General features: G+C 37.6%; 1 protein-coding gene across 1 annotated transcript in view; it reads left to right on the top strand.

The window, feature by feature from the left end:
- LRRCC1 (leucine rich repeat and coiled-coil centrosomal protein 1) overlaps window positions 1-24,023 on the top strand; it is a 48,719-nt gene extending 24,696 nt beyond the window's left edge. The window contains exons 12-19 of the mRNA XM_063450349.1: window positions 2,294-2,495; window positions 5,970-6,155; window positions 8,070-8,244; window positions 10,984-11,147; window positions 14,245-14,453; window positions 14,556-14,693; window positions 22,656-22,791; window positions 22,884-24,023. Coding sequence (XP_063306419.1) covers window positions 2,294-2,495; window positions 5,970-6,155; window positions 8,070-8,244; window positions 10,984-11,147; window positions 14,245-14,453; window positions 14,556-14,693; window positions 22,656-22,791; window positions 22,884-23,006 — 1,333 coding nt within the window. The 3' untranslated portion in view covers window positions 23,007-24,023. The remainder of the gene's footprint in view (window positions 1-2,293; window positions 2,496-5,969; window positions 6,156-8,069; window positions 8,245-10,983; window positions 11,148-14,244; window positions 14,454-14,555; window positions 14,694-22,655; window positions 22,792-22,883) is intronic.
- Window positions 24,024-24,583: the final 560 nt, after the last annotated feature.

The following is a 24,583-nucleotide window of genomic DNA, read 5'->3' as shown; positions in this document are numbered from 1 at the left end:
ATTGCATGTGCTCAAAACGCTCCACTAATCAGCATCTCCTCATGGAGATTAATTGAATCAATGCAGAGCATGGAGACGCGGAGCGTAGTTGCTGCACACTGAGTAAATTATTTTATTTTTCTTGAATGGCTTCTCACTGTAATATATTTTCCACTGCCCCACACTCCCCTTGTGGGCAAATCGCAAATCTGTAATTAAAAGTACCCTATAGGCCAGATCAGTTTAGCTCAATGAAATATGGGAGCAGTGCCCTTGTAATTTGAATCCTACAATGTAATACGTTGCCTTTTAGAAGATAAGGCAATATTTCCATTGCAGAGTTAAACACGCCTTTCACTGTGAAAACCAAGTCAGACTCTGGTCTCTTACATCACCTTCTCTGAATGCTTCTCATAGAGAGCATTCGATTTTAGAAGCACAGCACTTGCTGCACATGCGCGTCTTGTCCCCAGTAAGGAGCATTGTTTATGACAAGAAGTCGAATAACTAATGATTGCCGATTGAGGTCACGTAGAAGGAGCAGTGGGCAGCACTGAGTAAGTCTCGGCTATGATAAAAAAAAAAAGGCAAGTTTAGATTTTTGTTACATTTCTTTTAGGAGAACACTATAGCATTAGGACTATATGTTACACACTTACGGTGTAAATGCACATACATTCACATATATGCAATGTGTTGTAATGAGAAAAATCATTACCTCTGCCTTTCCAGTTTGTCTATTTTGTCCCAAAATATGAAATTCCTTTGCATAGTCTCCACAATTTCCTGTTTAATGAGTAAGCCTTAATTTGCTCAGAAGCATCCCCCCCCCCTGTCCAGCCTGGGAAAAGGCTCTGTCTATGGATGCTCTTGTTGGATCCTCAAAAGACATCAGTGTTGTACTCTAGCACATGCGCAAGTACGGCACAGACATTGGCTCCTGGCAGATGAAGTGCCAGGAGTTAAAAAGAACCGTGCAGAAGTAGATGGCAGCAGCCATGAGGTACAGGTTCAGATAAGTAAAATCTTTCCCTGTACCCCACAACCATTGATCTGTAAGTGGCAAAATCACCAACGGGGATCTTGACAAACTATGCAGAGCTGCTTACTTTAAAGTAGGGGAGTACAAACTCAGAAGAATAATTTTTATACTGGAAAAATCTGGATCTTCATAATAAATGGCCTCTAAATATTGTAGGCTAATTAAATGCCTGATTTGTAAAGATGTGTTATATTACTGTGGCTATAAAAAAGGGAAGCAGACTCAGTATTTCTATAATCAACTGTGCTGATATTGAATTATACAGTTATAGTGAGTGGATTATTAAAGGGACACTATAGTCACCAGAACAACTACAGCTTATTCAATTTGTTCTGGTGAGTAGAATCATTACCTTCTGGCTTTTTGCTGTAAACCGTGTCTTTTCAGAGAAAATGCAGTGTTTACATTACAGGCCACTCCTCAGATAGCTGATAGAGATCATTCCTGGGTCATGGCTGCCTAAAATGCATCCATTCATTCAGTATCTCCTCCCTCTGCATGCAGACACTGAACTTTCCTCATAGAGATTCGTTGATCCAGTTAATTTATATGAGGAGATGCTGATTGGCCAGGGCTGTGTTTGAATCCTGCTGGCTCTGCCCCTGATCTGCCTCTTTGTTAGTCTCAGCCAATCCTATGGGGAAAAACTGTGATTGGATCAGGCCATCACTTCTGATGATGTCAGCAGACTGCTTGTTTTTGTTATTTAAGGAAAAGAGCATGCAGAGTTACAGCTTCTGGCTTGAATACAGTAAGATTTTGCTATATTTATGGAGGCATGAGGGGCCCAGGGGGGCTTGATGGTGGTTTGAACACTAAAGGGTCAGGAGTACATGTTTGTTTTCCTGACCCTATAGTGATCTTTTACGAATGCGAAGTAAGCAACTCTAACTGTACTGGCTACATTTTAGTGTCAGCTATTTTGATCAACATTTTTTTGGATGGTTTGCATTTCACTTTGTTTCTATTGTTGCTCAACTGTGACAGCATATATGTGCTTACACACTGGGAACACACTGAATTCCAAAGTTGTGTACAACTAATGCAACAGCCATTTCACTCACACTCTGATATTAATGGTCTTGGTGATAAATAATTCACATGGGGGAAGGGGTAATGTTCAGATTTGCATTTACAAAGTCATCTTTACTACAATATCTATCTATCTATCCATCCATATATCTAGATTGTGTATTCTACAATAATTCTTGGTACTGAATATTTGAGCGGCAGCAGCAGGTTTATTTAATAACTTGTATTTATAACTAACAGGAAAGAATTAGAATCAAGAGTACCTCTACATGGGCCTGAATTCCAAGAAGCTGTGTCTAAGGAAGCTTCCAAGGAAGAACGTCGCCATAGTCAACAAATAAATGAATTCCAAGAGAAAATAAATGCACTGACACAGCAGTATACAGCTCTAGAAGACGAATTTCGATCCGCTCTGATTATTGAATCCAGACGGTTTAAAGAGGTACTCTTATTGTATAGAAAGTTTCTATTTTTTCCTTTACATTTTAACTCTTTGTGTGCCAGGTCTTTGTGAAGCAGCCGTGGATGCTCAAAGGGTGTGAATCTATGGCTCTTTCCTTTTATTTATTTTAAAAAAAATTAAGCATGCTGCAGTTACAATTTATTTTTTTATATATAAATTCTACAATACTGAAGTGTGTGCGATAACCACTAAAGAAAATGATTTACAAAAGGGTATTCAAGTGCAGTTATAGTGCTGTTAAAATAGTTTGCATTTTGGGAACTGGGGACTGCTTTTCTTTTTCGAATTACAATTTTTACTAGCTTATCCTTTAATCTCTATTTGAGTCCTACTAACAGACAAAAATGGATATGAAGCAGGTCTTAATTACATGACACAAAGAAGCAGAGTGTGTGCCTTAAACGCCACTATTTGGTCAAATCAGAAGAGTAACCGTAAACTGAGCTTATGCATTCATAAGTGCATAATAAACAAGAAGGTCCCCAGTAAATATACACCGTACTGCACAGAACTGAATTGTAAGTGTTTAGAAGAATGAATACTTGCTGTAGTGGTGGGATGTCTCAGACTAACCCCAACAGTATAACAATTGTCACTTGTAGGGTACACCAGACAACTTCTGAATACACTACTCGTTGCCAATGAATAGATCATAAATTGTCATGGAGAATTCCTTAAGGAGGAGAGCAAAACAGAACATGTTACACACACGAAATGCACACACAATACAGATAGACAATACCTACCATACAAGCACACAGACACATTATACACACCACGCAAACATAACACACATTACACACAGCCTTCAGACACACACACACACACACACTTTGGAGTAGAGGTGGGGAAAACAAAGAGAGACAATCAGTGGGAAGAGGGTGAGAAACTCAGTTATTCAGTAAACTCACAATTTTTGCAAATTAAAATGTTTTGAAGTGATCATGGTGCAAAGAGCCAGTATGTGCAGCATTTCAGTATGATATTTAGGCAGCCTGGCTGTGGTGTAACTGCACCTCTGGCAGAGTAACTAGCAAGCCTGAAACGATAGTTTCCAGCTGGATAATGTCAATTGTTTGCATATTATATGCACAGACGCTCATTCATTGGCTGAGAAGACTTGGCTGACACTCTCTGCAAATGAACCAGCGTCAGGATCAGAATCTGGCTTCTGCAGCTCTGTAGAAGTCAGATACGGTTCAGCCACAATTACAGAAGGCTCTATGCCCTGCAGGACCAGGTAAAAGGGTCTTCTCAACACCAGGAAATAGTGGCATGGTACTCCTAACTTCATGAACATTTCAGCATGCTCTGGTGATTATGATGCTTAGAATAACCCTTTTAATCCAAATAGGAAAACAGAAGCAAAAGGTTGTGACTATAGTAAGAGAGAATTTTTCTAGATTCTTTTTTTTTTTTTTTTTGCCCACGCTTTTCCATTTGGATTTAATTAGCAAAATGCCAGTGGTCACAATCTGAAATTATTATTGTGTATCAGGACAAGTAGATTGCCATGACAGACATGTAGATTGGGTTACCACTTTAGTCTCTTGGACTTGCACCCCTGATAAAAATCCAATAGTCTTTATTTATTGTTGAATCTTCGTATTGGCACACTACAATAGTAATGCTATTGGCACGGGGAAGGCAAAAGAAAGTGCTTTCTCAACATACTTCCATACAAAAATACTGCCATTGTGACAATTGCAATACTGGTATTCCAATAAAAGTTGAGCTTTAATTCTACAACATGTATTCTTTGAAGTGGTAGTAGTACTATGTTACTGCACACCTAAAATTTAGATCTGTTTACACTGGCCAAAGCTATGTCACCACTCCATTGCATGTAAATAGGCATTCAAAAATGGAGTTTGGCTCAACTTACATAACACATGGGAATGATAGAGTTTTTTTTGCTACGGCCTCCTTTGTCTCAATACAAATGAATGTTTGTTCAAAATAAATGGTTACATTATTTATTTGATGATGCGCCAAGGAAAGAAGTTTCATGTTCAGGCAGGATATAGGAAACCGTGTGATAGATTTTAAATTCGTATTTGACAACATTTATTTAGTGAGATGTAGGAAATTTGCATACAGTTATAAATTTGTGTATAACTGTAAAAAAAATGGGGAAAATAATGCTATCTATGTTCTCTAGAGACTCCATAATAATGCCCAAGATTAGCACTGCTTGCTCTTAAGGCATGATTCACCATGTATCTTTTTTAATTATTAAAAGGACACTAAAGTGACCTAAACAACTTTGGTTTGTAGATCATGCCCCTGAAGGTTTACTGCTCAATTCACTGCCATTAAAGCGTTAAATCATGTTTAATTCTGTTTATGCAGCCCTAGCCTCCCTTCCCCTGGCTGTTACTCACACAGCCTGCATGAAAATGAAATGGTTTCATTTTCAATCAGATGTAACTTACTTTAAAAGTTTTTATATCCTGCTCTGTAAATGTAACTTTAATTACATACAGGAGGCTCCTGCAGGGTCTAGCAAGCTCTTAAAAGAGCAGAAGATACACAATTCTAAAGTAGTCAGAATTTGTGATAAAGGAAGTGTAAACATTAAATGACTCTTCACAGGAAGTGTTTAGGAAGCCTATGCAAGTCACATGCAGGAAGGTATGACTAGGGCTGCATAAACAGTGATTTAATTCCTAAATGGCAGAGAATTGAGCAGTCAGGGGCACAATCAATACACCAAAACTGCTTCATTAAGCTACATTTTTTGGTGACGATCGTGTCCCTTTATTATATTTTTTCTTTCAATACGTTTAGGGTAACTTTTCACCCCAACAGGAGTTACATTCCTGGGAAGCTGTTACTGTTATTTCAATCCTCCTTCCAATATTGTAATAATGCTAACATGCAGTGCTGTTGCCCCTGACCTTAGGGGAGCTTATGGACATTTCCATGCATAGAAACATAGAATGTGACGGCAGATAAGAACCATTCGGCCCATCTAGTCTGCCCAGTTTTCTAAATGCTTGCCCATAATTAGGGGGAGGTATGCCACTGGGCATAAATTCACCTTAATTACTTGTCCATTTATTTTAAAGGGCCACACATTTGTTGTTTGTTTTTACCTAAGGAAACTGCCTGTTAACATTGAGGCAGCTCATTTAACAAGAGTTTGAGAATCTTAGAGTAACTTGCCCCATGGCATTCTTTACATTTTGCTACACCCTGGGTGAGAAGACATGGTCTTTTCATCCAACCATTTACATTAATTAATATATATATATATATATATATATATATATATATATATATATATATATATAAAAATTTATTATTTTTGTGTGCACACATCTATTTTGTCAGCGATGCTGTGTAAAGCAAAAATGATTTTAGACATTTTACTTTAATTGCTTTGATTAAATGTTGGTGCTATCTCCATGGCTTCTTCAAAATAGTTCTGTATTTTCTTTTTTGTTGTAGGTTAAAGATGGCTTTGATAGCATGTCTGCAGAAATATCCGAATATAAGGAGGCACTTAATTGCTGCCAACGAAAAGAAAAGCAGTTGGCGGCTTTAAATCAAGAGCTAACTACCATGGTGAAGGAGCAGAAAGCAAGGATAGCAGAAATTACAAAAGCAAAGCAAGAGAAAACCAGTGAATTAAAAGTGTGTAATTTTCTTGGAATTAACTGTTTAATCCTGGACAAAATATAGCTTCTAACTCCTTAACCCCTTCACGTTGGCACTTATGTATACATGATTGCCAGGAAATGTATTCATACCCTACCATCATGTATACACAATTTGCTAAATTGCAAATGAAATTTGTTTATTGCAAACAAACTTTGTTTGCAAATTATGCCTTTATTACAGTTTCTGAGGTGCACACTGTGAACTTCAGAGCTGAATACAGTGAGACTGACTCTGTGTTCATCTCTCCTCCGTCCGAGCTGCAGAATTCTGAAGTGGTGGGAGGTCAGCATTTAATCTTCCCATCTATATTTATTTATATATTTATTTGCAACACTGTTTCCCTATCTGTAGCTTCATTATTTGGTAAATGATTATTCAAGTTTTTTTCTGTCCAACCAAAAGTTTAGTTTAGTTATGTTTTTATTAAATGGTATGCTATCTATATGTACTAAAAAAAAAAAAAAAAACATTTAAACTTTACTTTGCAGGACACCCAAAATACTCGGATTCTGGAGGTCGTTGTTGTGGGTTTTTTTTTGTTATTTTTTGTTTTTTGCAAACTGCTTGGAAGTGATGGGGTTAAGAGCAAATTATAGTTTATAGACCTTATAACTACATGGAATATTTTGCTTATTAAGCATCACCAATACTACACAATCCCCACATTCCCCAAACAAGCACTTAATAGCCTTCAGTGGACTAGATATTTTAACAATGAAATGAGCCATCATTGGTCCTGAAAAGGACACTCTAAGCCAGGGTTAGGCAACCTTCGGCACTCAAGATGTTGTGTACTAAATCTCCCATAATGCTTTTGCACCCATAATGCTGGCAAAGCATCAAGGGAGATGCACTCCACATCTAGAGTGCTGAAGGGTGTCTACCACTGCTTAAGCATTAAAACAAATGTAGCTTAATGAAGTGGCTTTAATGTAGTTTCATGCTCCTGCAATATCACTGCTTAATTATCTGCCATTTGGGAGCTAAATCACATTGTTTGTTTATGTAGCCCTAGCTACACATTCTCCTGGAACCTCAACACACACTTCCTGAAAAATAAGTTTACATTTTTTTCAATTCCCTTATTGCACTGTGTGTTTAATTTAGAAATTCTTATGTCATGCTCTTGTAATTGTCTGCAGCAGCTTCATGTGTGTGATTAAAGTTTAATCGACAGAGCATAAGATAGGAACTTCTAAAGCAAACCACACTGTGCTGCAAAAAACAAAGTGATTCAACACCTAAACATCAGATAATTGAGCAGAGACACTGCAGTGGCATCTACACATCACAATTGCTTTATAAGGCCAGGCGATTTGGGGCTTATATTATGCCTTTAACTGTGCATTCCAATGTAGTGAGTGAATTGCAAATCTTTTGCAAAAGGCTTGTTTTAAATTGTCTCCAAATTTCTTTTTTTTTTTCTTGTTTAGTTTTTTTTTTTCCATATGCACCTTGTATCTAATGACTTACACCCATATAGCCATTTGCAATTATTTATATTTATTATCCTTTCATCCTTGTGCTGGACCTTAGTACCTGGGCTCCTCCATTTGTTCTTCTCTGTCCATGATGTCTGCAGTACCATCTGTGGGATTATTTTATCTGATGCATTTCAGATGGTGCCTTGCCCAAGTACCAACCATCGCCTTTGCTTGTCAAAGTTTACCCTACTTTTTCTTATGCATAACCTAAAAGCACAAGTATAAAGGTGAAAATAAAGGATTCATTTAAAAGCAAAACCTACAAAGTGAGGGAGTCCTAACTGAGGGAATGAATTACAAGCCTTTACAAAGCACAGTTAGAGGGTGAATCTATATTAATATTTTGCTATTTTAAATAAAAATGTATTGCATAAACTTGTTAATCTGAAACATATTCTTATAGAGCAAAATCGGTACCCTGGAAAGAGTTGCTGAAGAAGAAAAACGCAAAACTGTTCAAATTGAAGTTCTGAAGCAAGAAAAATCAAAACTGATTTCACAGCTCACTGCACAGGAGTCATTGATAGATGGATTAAAAGCGGAGAGAAAAATCTGGGGACAAGAGCTAACTCAACAAGGTAGAGATCTAATTTTGTATTCATACCATAGAACTGAATTAAGGTAATAGATCCATTGTGACTTAAAGTTATACCTCACGTCTTGCCTGTAGAAAAAAAAAAAAACAGTTTCAGGTAGATGATCTTGCGATTCGTTTTAACATGGTAACAGAATGATGATAACTTCTGTTAGTATCCTTTCAATGGAAAAGACAAACCAAGTTAAGATGTTTAAATAAGAATGTGGAAAAAACTCGACCTGTCAAAATACAGTATGTTTCTGCATTAATTCACTATATTTTGATTTTGTTAAAGCAGCTCTGTCCCGCTGTTACCACCCTACAACCACTCCACAAAAAAAAAAAAGCAAATTAGTATTTTGTAAAACTGCAAACTTCATGAAATGATCACATTGACTGTGTTATGACCTCTTTAGACTGTGTTGAAATTTAATTGAAGTCCCCCCCCCCCCCCCCAAAAAAAATAAAAAAAATTGGGACTGCTTTGTATTGTGCAATTTTCATGTGCTTAACAAAAAGGTGAGCTACCTCGTCCAGTTTTGTCAGTTCCCCCAGCAATCACTAGTGATGGCTGTGGAGGAAAAAGGCATCGCCTTCCTAATTGCAAGACAATATCTATGGAGGTTCCCATGGTCTCGATCAATGCATTTCGTATCAAACATCTCGACAAAGCGCAACAGCACTTTCCATCATGCTGGACACTTTATTGGTAAACTGTGATATAATCCTGGACTAGACCAACCTGTATTAATCCTATCATTGAGAACCAATGTTAACCTTTCATTTGGACTATGTAGCAAGTTTACATTGTTGCAGTTGTTGCCAAATAAGAAGGGGAAAGAGCAATTTATTTTTGTGAAGCTACTCTTTAAAGCAAGCTTCCTCAAACTCTGGCCCTCCAGATGTTGCTGAACTACAATTCCCTTGATTCTGTGAATGAAATGGGCTGAGAATCATGAGAGTTGTAGTTTAGCAACATCTAGAGGGCCGGAGTTTGGGAAGCCTGCTTTAAAGGCACACTATAGTCACCAGAACAACTACAGCTTAATGTAGTTGTTCTGATGAGTAAAGTCAGTCCCTGCAGGCTGTTAGCTGTAAACACAGCCTTTTCAGAGAAACGGTAGTATTTACATTACAGCCTAGGAACACCTTCACTGGACACTCCCCAGACGACCACTAGAAGTGCTTCCTGGGGCAGTGCTGCACAGTGTGAGGTACACATGTTGAGTGTCTCCACGCTCTGCATGGAGATGCTGAACTTTCCCTATAGAGATGGATTGATTCAATGCATCTCTGAGGAGATCCTGATAGACCAATACGGCATTTGGCTCTGCCCCTCACCCCCATCACCTTGGTGAATTTTATCAGAACTTACTATCTCAGCCAATCCAATGCTTTCTTATAGGAAAGCATTGTGATTGGCTGAGATAATCAATTCTGATGATGTCAGCCAAGGAGGCATGTTGGAGTGGAGCCAGTGCTGGCAGACCCCCACAGAGCTGGAAATCAGGTGAGTTTTTACTATTTTTAACGGGGGCCAGGGCGGCTAAATAGTGTTGTTAACACTATAGGGTCAGAAATACACATTCGTATTCCTGACTTTATAGTGTTCCTTTAAGTAATCTTGGTTAGAAGCACCACATAGCTGTGGCGACAATATGCAGTTTGGAACTCACTTACGCATACTATGTGCACACTTGCTCTCTTCTGCATCTGTTACATGCCTTTGCTGTGGTTAGATAAGGGTCTTTCAGACCAAAGAAGATTTAAAAATGGCAGAAGCAAAGGTGCTCCATTACACAATGAAATTATGTAGTTATTATATTCCTTTGAAAGTTTAACTTACTATCAAGCTTATTTTGCCTCATTCAAGATAGCTCCTGTAGTGTAGTAGATACACAAGATGCTCAGTGCAGCATCTCACAATGCATAGTTGCACACAGAGATCTTCTTTCCAATCTTAGGAATGGTCACAAGTTGTCACCGTTAACAGCCAGTATGCAAGCTACCAAGCTGCCAAAAGGATTCCATCTTTGTCGCTATGTTTTTGTTTTTTATACTGGTTGGCTGCCAATAATGTATTCTTGCAAAGATTAAGACCAGTCATTGCTTAGCGACTTGTGGATAAAGCACATGCTGTATAAGTCATTGCTTAGCGACTTGTGGATAAAGCACATGCTGTATAAGATGACATCATAGCAACCACATGTTGCTGGTATAAAAGACTCACTCGGACCATGCATACTACATCCTTTGATTGGCAATAGCTGAAGATAGTGGCACTGTATACAATCTATTACCCAGTGATGTTTTGCGGGGAAGCTGATATTATGTAGGACAGGGTGGAGACCAGTTTATATTTAAAGGTTAGTGGCTCCCACAGAGAATAGTAGGAGTCATTAACTACTATGTATCATCTAACTTGTAGTAGCAGCAGTTGATCAATATCCACTACTCACTAAAAGTAGCAACAGGCATCTTAGTGAGTAGCAGATGGGCAGTAAGAAGTAGTGACAACATTGGAAATGAGCCCAGAGAAGTCGAGCATACTGCCATTCTGATTAATGAAGGAAATGTATGATCGTGTAGCTAATTATTTAAAAATGAAATCTAATATTTACCTGTAAATTTGCTAACATTGTTTATACAGACATTTGTTTAATCTATATGTTTATTTCCTGTCATCTGTGCATGTCTTGTACAGTTTAAAACCATCACTGTAAAATACTTTCTATTTTAGGGGTTTCACTGGCACAGGATCGAGGAAGGCTAGAAGCAAAAATTGAGGTTCTTTCAAATGAAATTGAAACCTTGAAAAAGCACAATGAACGTGACAATGATGCTCTAAAAATCAAAATCAAAGTTGTTGATGACCAGACAGAAACCATAAGGAAACTTAAAGAAGTGAGTATTTTCATATTTCTTAAATTTTGTTCTTTATATTCATTAGCAGTGTTTTGCTTTTTTTTTTTTTTTTTACAAGATTGCATAGTTTTTGTAAAGAGATTCTATAGTGTAAGGAATCCAAAGCAAGACGTGCCTCTAGTGGCTGTCAGACAGTCTTGGTCCAGCAGTGTAATTATTGCAGATTCTCTCAAACTGAGTGATTTACATTGCCTCACAAGTGCCTCCTGTTGGTATGGCTAAATGTATGTTTGTATGTAATGTTGTATGCTTGGCTGTGGCTGGTTGGTTAATGTGACTGGCTTTGGTGGTGTGTGACATGGTTTGTGATTGGTCTGTATTGACTAGATGAATAGCTACTGTAGTTTGTTGGTTTTTTTTTTCTTCTTCTTGTTTTCAGTGAGATTAGGGTAAGTGGATTAGTATGTGAAAGGGCATGTGATTTATTGGATGTATGCCAGTTTCACATTATGGTATTTGAGTGAGCTGTGCTGGGCCCTGTCTAGCCAGCATTGAAGCAGGGCAAATATTAACAGGATTATTTGCTAAATACCAAAGTGTACACAATTAGATTCAAACCAAAATGGCAAAAACAGTTGATCAGGAAAAATTCTCCAGCTCGATAATAGTCACTGGTTTAAGATTTCAGCATCCATTTTGCAACTCAGATTTGTATTTGGTATAGTTAAGAGTTTGGTGAATACCCTTGTAAGAGGGGTTAACTAGTGTTAAATACAAAGAGCCGGCACAGAGCAGGGACTGGATTCCAGCCAGATTAACCCTTTAACTGAAATCCCGTGATAGTGTCAAAAAGCTGTGGTATAAAGGCACTAGATGAAGGATATAGTAGGTGAAAGCTAAGTGCAGGTTATGGCAGACACAGAGTATAGAGTCTTTTTTTTTTTGGCAAACTTAGCACCTCTGCAGCCAGAATGGCTGAGTATTATGGAAATCATGCATCCCTGTGATGGCACAATATATTTACCTGAAGGTCACTCTTGCAAGCACCGCCATCTTCTTCTTTCTGCTTTCGGTGCTTTGTCTGAGAGAGTGCAAATTAGAACTCTATGGAGGATCCCGCTAGACCGTAATGCAAGAATAAATGCCTGTTTCGTTGTGTCATTCGTAACTGCTGTGGAAATTGACAGAACATATCGGTAAAAGTTTATTGTTTTGTCAACTTCAGACATGACCATATGTAAAGTAGGCCCTTCATTGACTTCTATCTTTTGATTGCTTTGTGATTTTAGTGACACATTTTATCCATATGAAATACTCAGAATTTTATTGTTGTGACAGAGCTGCTAAAAGGTTGACAGAGTTTAGTGTGAATTGTAGTTCACAAACACCTGCAGTGCCACTTGTGATTTTTGAACTACATTTTCCATTTTTTCCATTTATATTCAGCCATATAGGTGACTGCAGTATCCTGATACAAGAAATAAGATCCAAACAATTCTTAGTATGTAACAGCTATTTAATGTAGCATAACACCAAGTGACAAGGCAACGTTTTGGTCACAAAACTTCAGTCACCTTCGTAAAATTAAATGTAAAGTTTAGCTACAGATCCTTGTCAAAATTGGTTTGACACTGAACAGTAGGAACAGCACTTGGGAATCCACTTCAATAAAATGAAGTAGTTATAGTGCCTAGAGTTGCCCTTTATATTTATTTCTTGAGTGATCTAATTTTCACATGGTCTATGCTCCTTTGTATTCATAAGGCAGCAAACGTGTCTTGACTCGTTAAAGCGTCTTCCTCAAAGAATACTCATTAACGAGTCGAAATGCGTTTCCTGCTTTGTGGAACTTTACTTTGAGCTTCTTGCAGTGATTCTTACCTTTAGCCTTTTGAGCTTTTTTATTTTTCACTTCTTATTTATTTTGTGTTCTAGTCCTTCAGTCTATTTTGTTTTTATTTATTTGTAATAAAGTATTCCATCTTTTATCACATCCTGAGTTTCTGAAGTTCCTACCTTGGATCTGAGATCCTGATTTGGATGTAGTTCCTAGCCTGTAAAGAAACCTTGGAGCTTATAATATAGAGCCTGATATTGGCTCTGTTTTTGAGAGTGACATTCTTTATACATATTGTGTTTTATCTCTATACAGAAATGAAGATTTCTCACAAACCATTTTTAATCTGTACCAGCGAGTAGATTACTTTTCCTGTTCTGCTTCATACTAACCGTATATCCATATATTTATTGGTTGATTTGTTTGCACCATAAAGAACCGTGGTTATATCATTGCATTCAGGGGCGTATAATCCGCGAGGCAAACAAGGCATTTGCCTTGGGCGGCATTTTCCAGGGGGCGGCAAAAAAAGCCGCCCCCAAATGCCCAAGGCAAATGTCTTGTTAGCCTCGCGGCTAACAGACATGCTGGGCTGCCGGCGGGCTGCTGGGCGGTCGGGCGGCGCTGGTGGGCGGCCGGCGAGGGAGCACTTCCTCTGAGCTGTCTGCTCAGCTCCCTCGCGCGCCGCAGAGTGAGGCTGGGAGCCGGAATATGACGTCATATTCCGGCTCCCAGCCTCACTCTGAGACGCGCGAGGGAGCTGAGCAGACAGCTCAGGGGAAGTGCTCCCTCGCCAGCCGCCCGCCAGGCAGTGCCGCTCGCCCAGCAGCCACTGGACCACCAGGGAGGAAGAGACACCTCCCCCCCCCCCCCCCAGCATTCCCAAAGGTAAGGAGGCTGGGGGGGTTTAAATAAATTTTAAAAAAATGTGTTATTGTGGGTGTATGTGTCTGTTCGTGTGTGTGTGTGTCTGTTAGTGTGTGTGTCTGTTAGTGTGTGTGTCTGTTAGTGTGTTTCTGTTAGTGTGTTTCTGTTAGTGTGTGTCTGACTGTGTGTGTCTGCTAGTTTGTGTCTGCCAGTGAGTGAGTGTGTCTGTTAGTGTGTGTGTGTTTCTGTTAGCGAGTGTGTGTTTCTGTTAGCTAGTGTATGCGTATCTGTCAGTGAATGTGTGTGTGTGTGTATTTAGAATGCGGGGCGGGGGGAAAGGTTGGGTGGGGGTGGCGCGGGGGGGGGGGGGGGGGTGTATCCACAAAACCAGGATACACCACTGATTGCATTGTGCCCATTGTATGCACACAGGGACTGCAAGAGAGAGATGAACGAATCCGAAAGCTGCGTGAAGAAAATATTGGGCTTGAGAAAGCATTACGAGAACAGACCGACGAAAAGACAGCACAACTGGAGGAACTAAAAGGGAAGCTGGAAAGACAGATTGCGAGGAAGGACGAAGCCGAATTGCTCCTTGAAGAGAGAGAAGCTGAACTGGAAGATGTGAAGAAGGCTTACAGGTGATTAACCGGCCTCTAGAGCAGAGGTTTTAGCAAATAGAGCTTGTGCTGTTTGAAGTTGAATCTCGGCTTATTTGAGGCATTTGCTCTTTCTATTCTTAGTGCAATGAATATGAAGTGGCAGGATAAAGCGGAATTACTAAACCAGCTTGAAACGCAAGTCAGGAAGATGAAAGAGAATTTTGATGCCAAGGAAAATAAGTTGATTGAAGAGAGAGACAAAAGCATCCAAACTCAGAAGTAAGTAAAAAGCTAATTTTGCTTCTATGGAACTTTTTTTAGTTTCCCACTATTCTCCTCCTGCAATCTCTGTGTTAAATCAGCTTTTACATTATAAAGATATTCTCCTTACATTTTCACTATCAAATATATTACATTTAGAATGTATATGTGTGTGTTTTATGTATACTCAAAGTCCTCCCCCCACCCCCATAAAAAGTACCAATAAAACAGGAACAAAGGTGCTATGCAAATTAGACCAATACAGCATTTATAAATTCTCATCAAGCAATGTGCCTTATTTGTATCAATGTCTAGAACCAATATAGGCTAAAGGCAGCTTTAGTGTGTAGAGGTATATTTTGACCAGTTTCTGTGATAGATGCAGTTCTCATACTTTTCTAAAATGATCTCTTAAGTGACTAGATTTAATTCTCACACTGATATGATAATATAATTTAAACCGTTTCATTCCTAAAACACATACTGCATGTCCTGATTAGATAGACCGCAACCTTAAGAAAGCAGTTGTTTCTTTAGTTGTTCCTCTAAATCAGGTAGTAGATGCCATTCCTTCATATGTCTAGGTTTCAGTTTATAACTGGTCACTAAGTAGACGGAGTATTTGTTTTTAAAGTACATTTTTATTAAGAAAGTTGAGTAAATTTAAACTGAGTTGCAAATCATATAGCAGGGTGTTAGAGAGAGCCATTTGATTTTAAATTTTACAGTTGGTTGGTATAAGCAACATTTTTGTGGTTGTTTTCTTTGATTTTATTGTGGAATTTGGTATGTGTCTTTTAAGTTTAATAGCCATTAAAGGAAACAAAATTGTCACACAAAAGTATATATTTATGTAAAGTCTTCACAGGCTATTTATCCACGTTTTTATGTAGCCATTTAACTGCCATTTTCTGTTAAATATTGTCTTTTGAGAACAACAATACAACTAATGTATGCCTTTCTTTGCCAATGTAATAAGTGCCAACGTGCCATAGTAATGGGGGCGAATCCCAATAACTCCCGTCCAGAAGAGGCAGTACCATTCTGTAGAGGGGCTCACCCTCGCAATCATTACCAATAATGATAGGTAATGGCTCAGCTAACAGAGGTGGGCCCAGGTATTTAGGACACCAGTGGTTCTCTTGTTACCAATAGGGAAACAGTCCCTGCTGGTAATATACCGCATAGTGAAATTATTCCATCATGGGTGCTTAATGGAAGAACAAGAATGACAGAATCATTGTTTTTGTTTTTTTCCTATTCAGAAAAATAAAAATCTGCATTATCAGACTCCCTGCAATTCTTTAGCAATAGTTTGCCATTATCCAACTTGTTTATAGAACAAAGTAGAGACACTAATTTGTGTTATGATTTGCTTTTTCACAAAGATAAAGTATTTGTTAATCCGATTTGTTTAGCAAGAGGTCAAACTATCGTGTTTTGTTTCTTTGCAATTCAAATAATGCAGAAACCTAACGTTAAGAAAATTTTACTTCCTTCTCCCGTACTGTCTCCATCCACTCACTGACCATTGTGTAGGAGTCTTGTCGTTATTGGGCAATGTTTTTTTTACAAGTCTAAAAACAGTTTTACAGTGTTAGGATATCTACAGATTCCATATACCTAATAGTTTTCAAACATTGTTTAAGGGTTTGTTAATTCATAGTCCAGAAAGCTGAATTGGCCATTTTTTTCTAAGTCTGCTATTTTGGCCTACATGTTGCAATTGGATTTTGTATTCACCACAGTTAACTGTTTTTTTTTTTTTGTTTGATTTTTACTGAAATAAACCCAAGTGACCCTAAAAGTGGAGAGTATTCTTAAACATACTCTCATTACTGACTGTTTGTTTATCTCTATCAACAAAGACATTTGGGCCGATGTGTGTCTTGTTTCATTTAATATTGAAAATACAAATTTAGACCACCCAGGTGCAGTATGTGAAATATATGTAAAGGAATAATTACTTCCCTTAGTTTGGTCAGGTATAACAAAAGGATTCCTCTTAAACCTCAGTATACACAGAAACAAAGCGAGATATACCTATACCAAAAAAATACAAAAGAAAATACGCTCATAGGGGATTAACGTTCATATAATGAAGTGCCCCTTGTTTATGTGTCACACTCACAAGATTATAGTTGTTTTCAAGCCCATCAAAATATGTAGATTCTCATGGATCTCCCGTTGTTGAAGTGATGGACATTACATGCAAAAAATGAAAGATAGCATAGTATAGCACTATTTGAAAAAGTATAAATTGCTTTAATGGTTGCACTTACAGCATAAAAGATGTAAAAAGGCCCATCAATACAAATCTGTCATCCAGACAATGCAGAGTAACGAAGTCCTTATGGAAATCTCAGGCAAGATAACAAAAAAATATATAAAATCAAGTAAAATCAAATAAAGTAAAAAGTCCAGCAAATAACTCTACGCGTTTCGTCTGTTTGAACAGACTTCCTCAGGAGTGATGAAATGCTTCAAACCTTCTGGGTGCTTTGTCCTCCATTTATAGGTCCTCCCGCCGTTTTTTTCAAGCCAATTTTCCCCCATCAGCTGTCTCTGATCTCCTTTTTTACAGTCCGTGATAGTTTTCCATACATGGAGTTCCGGAGCGTCTCTGTGGAACGCACGTGCGTTCCACCAACCCGGGAACATCCACATCCATTTCGGCTGTGCGGAAGTAATCGGCTCTGCCGGACGCAGTGCATCCCGCTGGAACGCACGTGCGTTCCATTTCGCCCCCACGAAGATTGAGCAGTCATCATAAAGTAAATATAAATAAAAAATACATGGTATTAGTAATTCATAGCACTGTTATTATTAACCAAATCAAAGGGTATATATAAAAACTAGGATCACACTCTGAAGTGTGTTCCAGAGAGATAAGATACTCATGGCTTTTCATGATCTTAAAGTGATATCTGCATGAAAACTTATCACATATAGTGATTCAATATTGGTTAGTCACATCCATTATTCACAATCTATTCATAGAAGACATCATCCATATATAGTTGTAAGATGTCCAAAGTTAAATAAGATACATAAGATGGAACATCATAACATCACAACAAGATTCAAGTGAGGTACAAAAGTAAAAATAAAAATAAACATAAACATAAAAGATAAAATATAACAACTGGAATGAGTGCATAGTGGAGAGAACAGAGAGAGGGATTCTGGAATGTCAAATAAGCCTAGTAAAAATAGATAAAAATGGTAATAATAATAATAAAAAATAAGAAATAAAAAATGAATAAATATGGAAATAAAATTAAAAATAAAAGTAAAAATAAAATAAAAATAAATATAAATAAAAATAAGAAATGAAAAATGAAATAAATAAAAGTGAAAAAATAAAGAAAATTAAGAAAAAATTAAGAAAAAATATGTTATAAAAAACAAACTAAATCAAAATCCACATTCAGCCCTAAGGGCTGAAGTGTTTTCCGCTTATGGATCCAGAATCCCTCCCTCTGTCTGAGTTTGTTCATAATATCCCCTCCTCTTACATCCAGATTCACCCGTTCAATAACAACCCAAGATAGATTGTGGGTTTTAAACGCTGGGCATGTATTGCAATGTGTGGGGACTGAGTGGTTCCTAACCCCCTTCTTAATGTTGTTTAGGTGTTCCAAAAAGCGTATTTTTGCTTTTCGTCCTGTTCTTCCCACGTATTGTGCCCCGCAGCCGCAACTAAGGAGGTATACTACATTAGTGGATATGCATGTGATATGTCCCTTGATTTTAAATTCCTCTCCCGTTGTTGTGCTTTTAAAGGCTGAGACGTGACATGGCATGGATCTACAAGCTTTGCATTTTCCACATGTGAAGAAACCTTTTCTACTACTCTTTTCCTCCTTGGTTTTGTTAGGCGGTTTAAATAGACTAGGTGTTAAATGAGTTGAAAAGTTTCTCCCTTTTCTATAGATGACTTTCGGGATGTCTGGTAGTTGGCATCTCAAAAATTCGTCCTGTTGTAAAATGGACCAATGTTTTTTAATTATTTTATTAATGTGAAAAGCTTTTGAATTATACTGTGTATTAAATGAAAATTCAAAGGGATTCTTTTTGTTGGGTGATTTTTTATGTTTATCCACCAGGAGGTCTCCCCTGTGGATATTTCTAATCTTTTGTACTTCAGTTTGTAATTGGTCCTTCTTGTAACCCTTTTCTACAAATTTTCTAGTCAGGAAATCTGCCTGTTCTATATATAGACTCTCATCTGAACAGTTTCGTCTCAATCTGGTGTATTGGCTCTTTGGAACTCCTGCGAGCCATTTGGGATGGTGTCCACTATCCGATTGGATGAAACTGTTCATATCCGTAGGCTTGAAGTATGTTTTAGTTCTAATCTTTAGATCTTCAATAAAGATCGTCAAATCCAGAAAATCTATAGTTATGTGGTTGAAAATGGGTGTGAACACCAATGAAAATGTGTTATTATTTAAGTATGAGAAAAAGATTTCCAATTGTTCATCAGATCCTTTCCAGATTACAAGGATGTCATCGATGTACTGATGCCAGAGCACCGGGTTTGCCCCAAACGGATTCTAGTTCTTGTAAAAGATGTTTAGTATCTTTTAGGTAAGATTTAGCAGTAACTGCTAAATCTTACCTAAAAGATACTAAACATCTTTTACAAGAACTAGAATCCATTGAATGGCAGAAAGATTACATCTGGATTACTCTGGATGTGAGCTCTTTGTATTCAGTGATAGACCACAATCAAGGACTAGAAGCAGTGAAAAAGAATCTAGAGGGAGATGATACTGTGGATTCTGACTTTAGGTTGTTTTTACTTGAGGCCATTGAGTTTATTCTGACACATAATTTCTTTATGTTCAATGACGAATTTTTTCTACAGATCAAGGGTACGGCTATGGGCACCAGGTTTGCCCCTAGTTATGCCAACATATTCATGGACTATTGGGAGAGGGCCTTCATTTGGGCCGATAGTCCGTTTGGGGCAAACCTGGTGCTCTGGCGTCGGTACATCGATGACATCCTTGTAATCTGGAAAGGATCTGATGAACAATTGGAAAACTTTTTCTCATACTTAAATAATAACACATTTTCATTGGTGTTCACACCCATTTTCAACCACTTAACTATAGATTTTCTGGATTTGACGATCTTTATTGAAGATCTAAAGATTAGAACTAAAACATACTTCAAGCCTACGGATATGAACAGTTTCATCCAATCGGATAGTGGACACCATCCCAAATGGCTCGCAGGAGTTCCAAAGAGCCAATACACCAGATTGAGACGAAACCGTTCAGATGAGAGTCTATATATAGAACAGGCAGATTTCCTGACTAGAAAATTTGTAGAAAAGGGTTACAAGAAGGACCAATTACAAACTGAAGTACAAAAGATTAGAAATATCCACAGGGGAGACCTCCTGGTGGATAAACATAAAAAATCACCCAACAAAAAGAATCCCTTTGAATTTTCATTTAATACACAGTATAATTCAAAAGCTTTTCACATTAATAAAATAATTAAAAAACATTGGTCCATTTTACAACAGGACGAATTTTTGAGATGCCAACTACCAGACATCCCGAAAGTCATCTATAGAAAACGGAGAAACTTTTCAACTCATTTAACACCTAGTCTATTTAAACCGCCTAACAAAACCAAGGAGGAAAAGAGTAGTAGAAAAGGTTTCTTCACATGTGGAAAATGCAAAGCTTGTAGATCCATGCCATGTCACGTCTCAGCCTTTAAAAGCACAACAACGGGAGAGGAATTTAAAATCAAGGGACATATCACATGCATATCCACTAATGTAGTATACCTCCTTAGTTGCGGCTGCGGGGCACAATACGTGGGAAGAACAGGACGAAAAGCAAAAATACGCTTTTTGGAACACCTAAACAACATTAAGAAGGGGGTTAGGAACCACTCAGTCCCCACACATTGCAATACATGCCCAGCGTTTAAAACCCACAATCTATCTTGGGTTGTTATTGAACGGGTGAATCTGGATGTAAGAGGAGGGGATATTATGAACAAACTCAGACAGAGGGAGGGATTCTGGATCCATAAGCGGAAAACACTTCAGCCCTTAGGGCTGAATGTGGATTTTGATTTAGTTTGTTTTTTATAACATATTTTTTCTTAATTTTCTTTATTTTTTCACTTTTATTTATTTCATTTTTCATTTCTTATTTTTATTTATATTTATTTTTATTTTTATTTTATTTTTACTTTTATTTTTCTTTTTAATTTTATTTCCATATTTATTCATTTTTTATTTCTTATTTTTTATTATTATTATTACCATTTGTATCTATTTTTACTAGGCTTATTTGACATTCCAGAATCCCTCTCTCTGTTCTCTCCACTATGCACTCATTCCAGTTGTTATATTTTATCTTTTATGTTTATGTTTATTTTTATTTTTACTTTTGTACCTCACTTGAATCTTGTTGTGATGTTATGATGTTCCATCTTATGTATCTTATTTAACTTTGGACATCTTACAACTATATATGGATGATGTCTTCTATGAATAGATTGTGAATAATGGATGTGACTAACCAATATTGAATCACTATATGTGATAAGTTTTCATGCAGATATCACTTTAAGATCATGAAAAGCCATGAGTATCTTATCTCTCTGGAACACACTTCAGAGTGTGATCCTAGTTTTTATATATACCCTTTGATTTGGTTAATAATAACAGTGCTATGAATTACTAATACCATGTATTTTTTATTTATATTTACTTTATGATGACTGCTCAATCTTCGTGGGGGCGAAATGGAACGCACGTGCGTTCCAGCGGGATGCACTGCGTCCGGCAGAGCCGATTACTTCCGCACAGCCGAAATGGATGTGGATGTTCCCGGGTTGGTGGAACGCATGTGCGTTCCACAGAGACGCTCCGGAACTCCATTTATGGAAAACTATCACGGACTGTAAAAAAGGAGATCAGAGACAGCTGATGGGGGAAAATTGGCTTGAAAAAAACGGCGGGAGGACCTATAAATGGAGGACAAAGCACCCAGAAGGTTTGAAGCATTTCATCACTCCTGAGGAAGTCTGTTCAAACAGACGAAACGCGTAGAGTTATTTGCTGGACTTTTTACTTTATTTGATTTTACTTGATTTTATATATTTTTTTGTTATCTTGCCTGAGATTTCCATAAGGACTTCGTTACTCTGCATTGTCTGGATGACAGATTTGTATTGATGGGCCTTTTTACATCTTTTATGCTGTAAGTGCAACCATTAAAGCAATTTATACTTTTTCAAATAGTGCTATACTATGCTATCTTTCATTTTTTGCATGTAATGTCCATCACTTCAACAACGGGAGATCCATGAGAATCTACATATTTTGATGGGCTTGAAAACAACCATAATCTTGTGAGTGTGACACATAAACAAGGGGCACTTCATTATATGAACGTTAATCCCCTATGAGCGTATTTTCTTTTGTATTTTTTTGGTATAGGTATATCTCGCTTTGTTTCATTTAATGCATTTTTATTCATGTTAAAATTGTGATATAAAATCACACATAGTGACAGCACTGACACTTATTGTGAAGCTTACTTTAACAAGGTCCCTCTTGTTTACTGTTATTTGCTCCACAGTAATATTATAAAGCAGTGCAGAATGTGTTGGGGCTATATAAATGCTAATAAGTTTAAAAAAAACAAAAAAAAAAACAGAACAAATACAATGAATGTGCAGGGCCAGAATGTGGACATCCTAGTGATATCAACTAAAAAAGGGTGCATCAACTATCAGGCTAGGACTATGCAGATATCCTCCCTCTTGTTCAATGCAATAATATTTAATGACACACAGGATTTTCCCTTCCAGAATAGAGAATGTTGAGATGTAATTTATGCTGTATGTAAGGACGTTTATCACTGTCATTTGGTGATGTAAACATTTGTAATAAGCAATCTAATTCCATAAGATCATTGTTTGTATGTGTCTGCTCAGAGCTTTAACAGAGAAATTGCGCTTGGTGGATGACGCCTTTCGTCAGCAGCTGGAGTCGGTTCTCGCTGCTCATCAAGCTGAACATATTAAGGTAGCAAGTGACAAACAAAAAGAAATCGAAGCAGCACACGAGAGGGTGAGTGTTTGCATTGTGTCATATGCAGAGATGTATAAACCCTTTAGCGTTCTATATGTTAAAATCTGTTGTACATTTTATCATTCTCACAGGTTTTCCAGGTGGAAGAAGAGATGCGTCAGCTTTTACAAGAAACCGCAAAGAGCAAAAAAAACACAGAGGAAAAGATTAAGCGACTTACGAAAGCTTTGAGTGATATTCAACAAGAACTATAAATATATTTTAGAATTTCAGATACGTGTAAGAAAATGTTCATGTAAAAAGGATATGTATATATTTCAGTGTTATATCTGTTAATTTTATGAAAGGCACTTTCAAGGTAACTGGTAAGTGATCTGCAACTCTTTAAAAGAACACTCCAGGCACCATAACAACTTAAATGGGATGAACTGGTTATGCTGAAAATATGTTCCTGGCACTAACTTATCTTTAGGTTTTAAGAAGTCTTCCTTCCAGCGCTCTTTAGCTCTGTCCTTGTCCTTCTGCTTTTCTGAGATTCTTCAAACAGGAAGCCTTGGACAGGAGCGCTGCTAATTGGCAGAGTAGCCCTCCATTCATAAAAATTACTTGAGAATAATATGTACGTATATCAAGCCGTTTTATGAATGAGGAGCTACAGATTTGGCTTAGAGCGTCATCTGAGGCACTCAGATAATCTGCGGCACCCCTGTCTCCGAGGCAGTCTAAAGGCTTCCTGAGACAAGTTCAAAACCAAGTGGGATACAGTCATATACCTAAAAATTCTTTACATCAACAGGACATAGTGCAACACTGTATATATAAATTAATATACTGCTTTAATGATTGCACTCACACACATAAGAGAAGTATGCGCATATTACAAATCCTCCCCTGTAATGGGTATGGGATCAGGAACTCCTACGTGCTTTTCCTTCTCACAAACAGATACCAGGTCTGAGGTTTCCTGTTTGAAGAATTTCAAAGAAACAGAAGGACAGGGGCAGAGCTAAATGACTCTGGAGAGAAGACTTTGTGGTTAAACCGTTTGTGAACAATTTAATCTCTACAGATAAGCCAGTGGCAACATAATAACCTCCTGGCAACATAACAACTTAATTTTCATTAAGTTGTTATGGTGCACAAAATGTTGCTTCAATTAGTTATTAGAAGCATGTTTTGTATCTTTATATTTGTGAAGGGTCTGGTCTCTAATGTAAAATCAGATCTTATTTTTATTATTTATTTAAAATTGTAATTCACCAAATTAAATATGTTACAACAACAAAACACTGGCCTAGTGATGAATGGATATACTTTACAAAATCAAAAAGATGTGTGGGTTCCTTGACCCAAATGTACCAACCGACCAACCAATATCTAAGCTCTCTATAATTCTGGATAAATGTTAGAAACTAATAAGAGAATACCTCAGAATGGGGTATACAGGCAAAGAACACAAAAGGTAAACCGAACAAAACAACAATTAAATAGAAAACAAAATAGGATTAGAGCACATAAATAGGGAGAAAATATATTCAAAATGTGACTTCACATATGCTGCAAAATGCTACATTGCGCAGATCAGCATCTGCTCATAGAGATGCATTGATTCAATGCATTTGTATGGAGAACATACAACGCCTCTATGCAGTTCTCTATGGGGAACTGTGCAGTACTGACACAGTAAGCACCTCTAGTGGCCATTTGAGTGACTGCCACTAGAAGTGTTACTAGGCACCAATGTAAACACTGCCTATTCTCTGAAACATTGAACAGCCTGCAGGGGCAGGCTATAGACACCAGAACCACTACTTTAAGCTGTAGTTGTTCT

The sequence above is a fragment of the Pelobates fuscus genome, chromosome 4 (genome assembly GCF_036172605.1).
Source record: "Pelobates fuscus isolate aPelFus1 chromosome 4, aPelFus1.pri, whole genome shotgun sequence".
Lineage (NCBI taxonomy): Eukaryota > Metazoa > Chordata > Amphibia > Anura > Pelobatidae > Pelobates > Pelobates fuscus.
The sequence above is the reverse complement of the archived record's forward strand: the minus strand, read 5'-3'. Positions and strand labels throughout refer to the sequence as shown.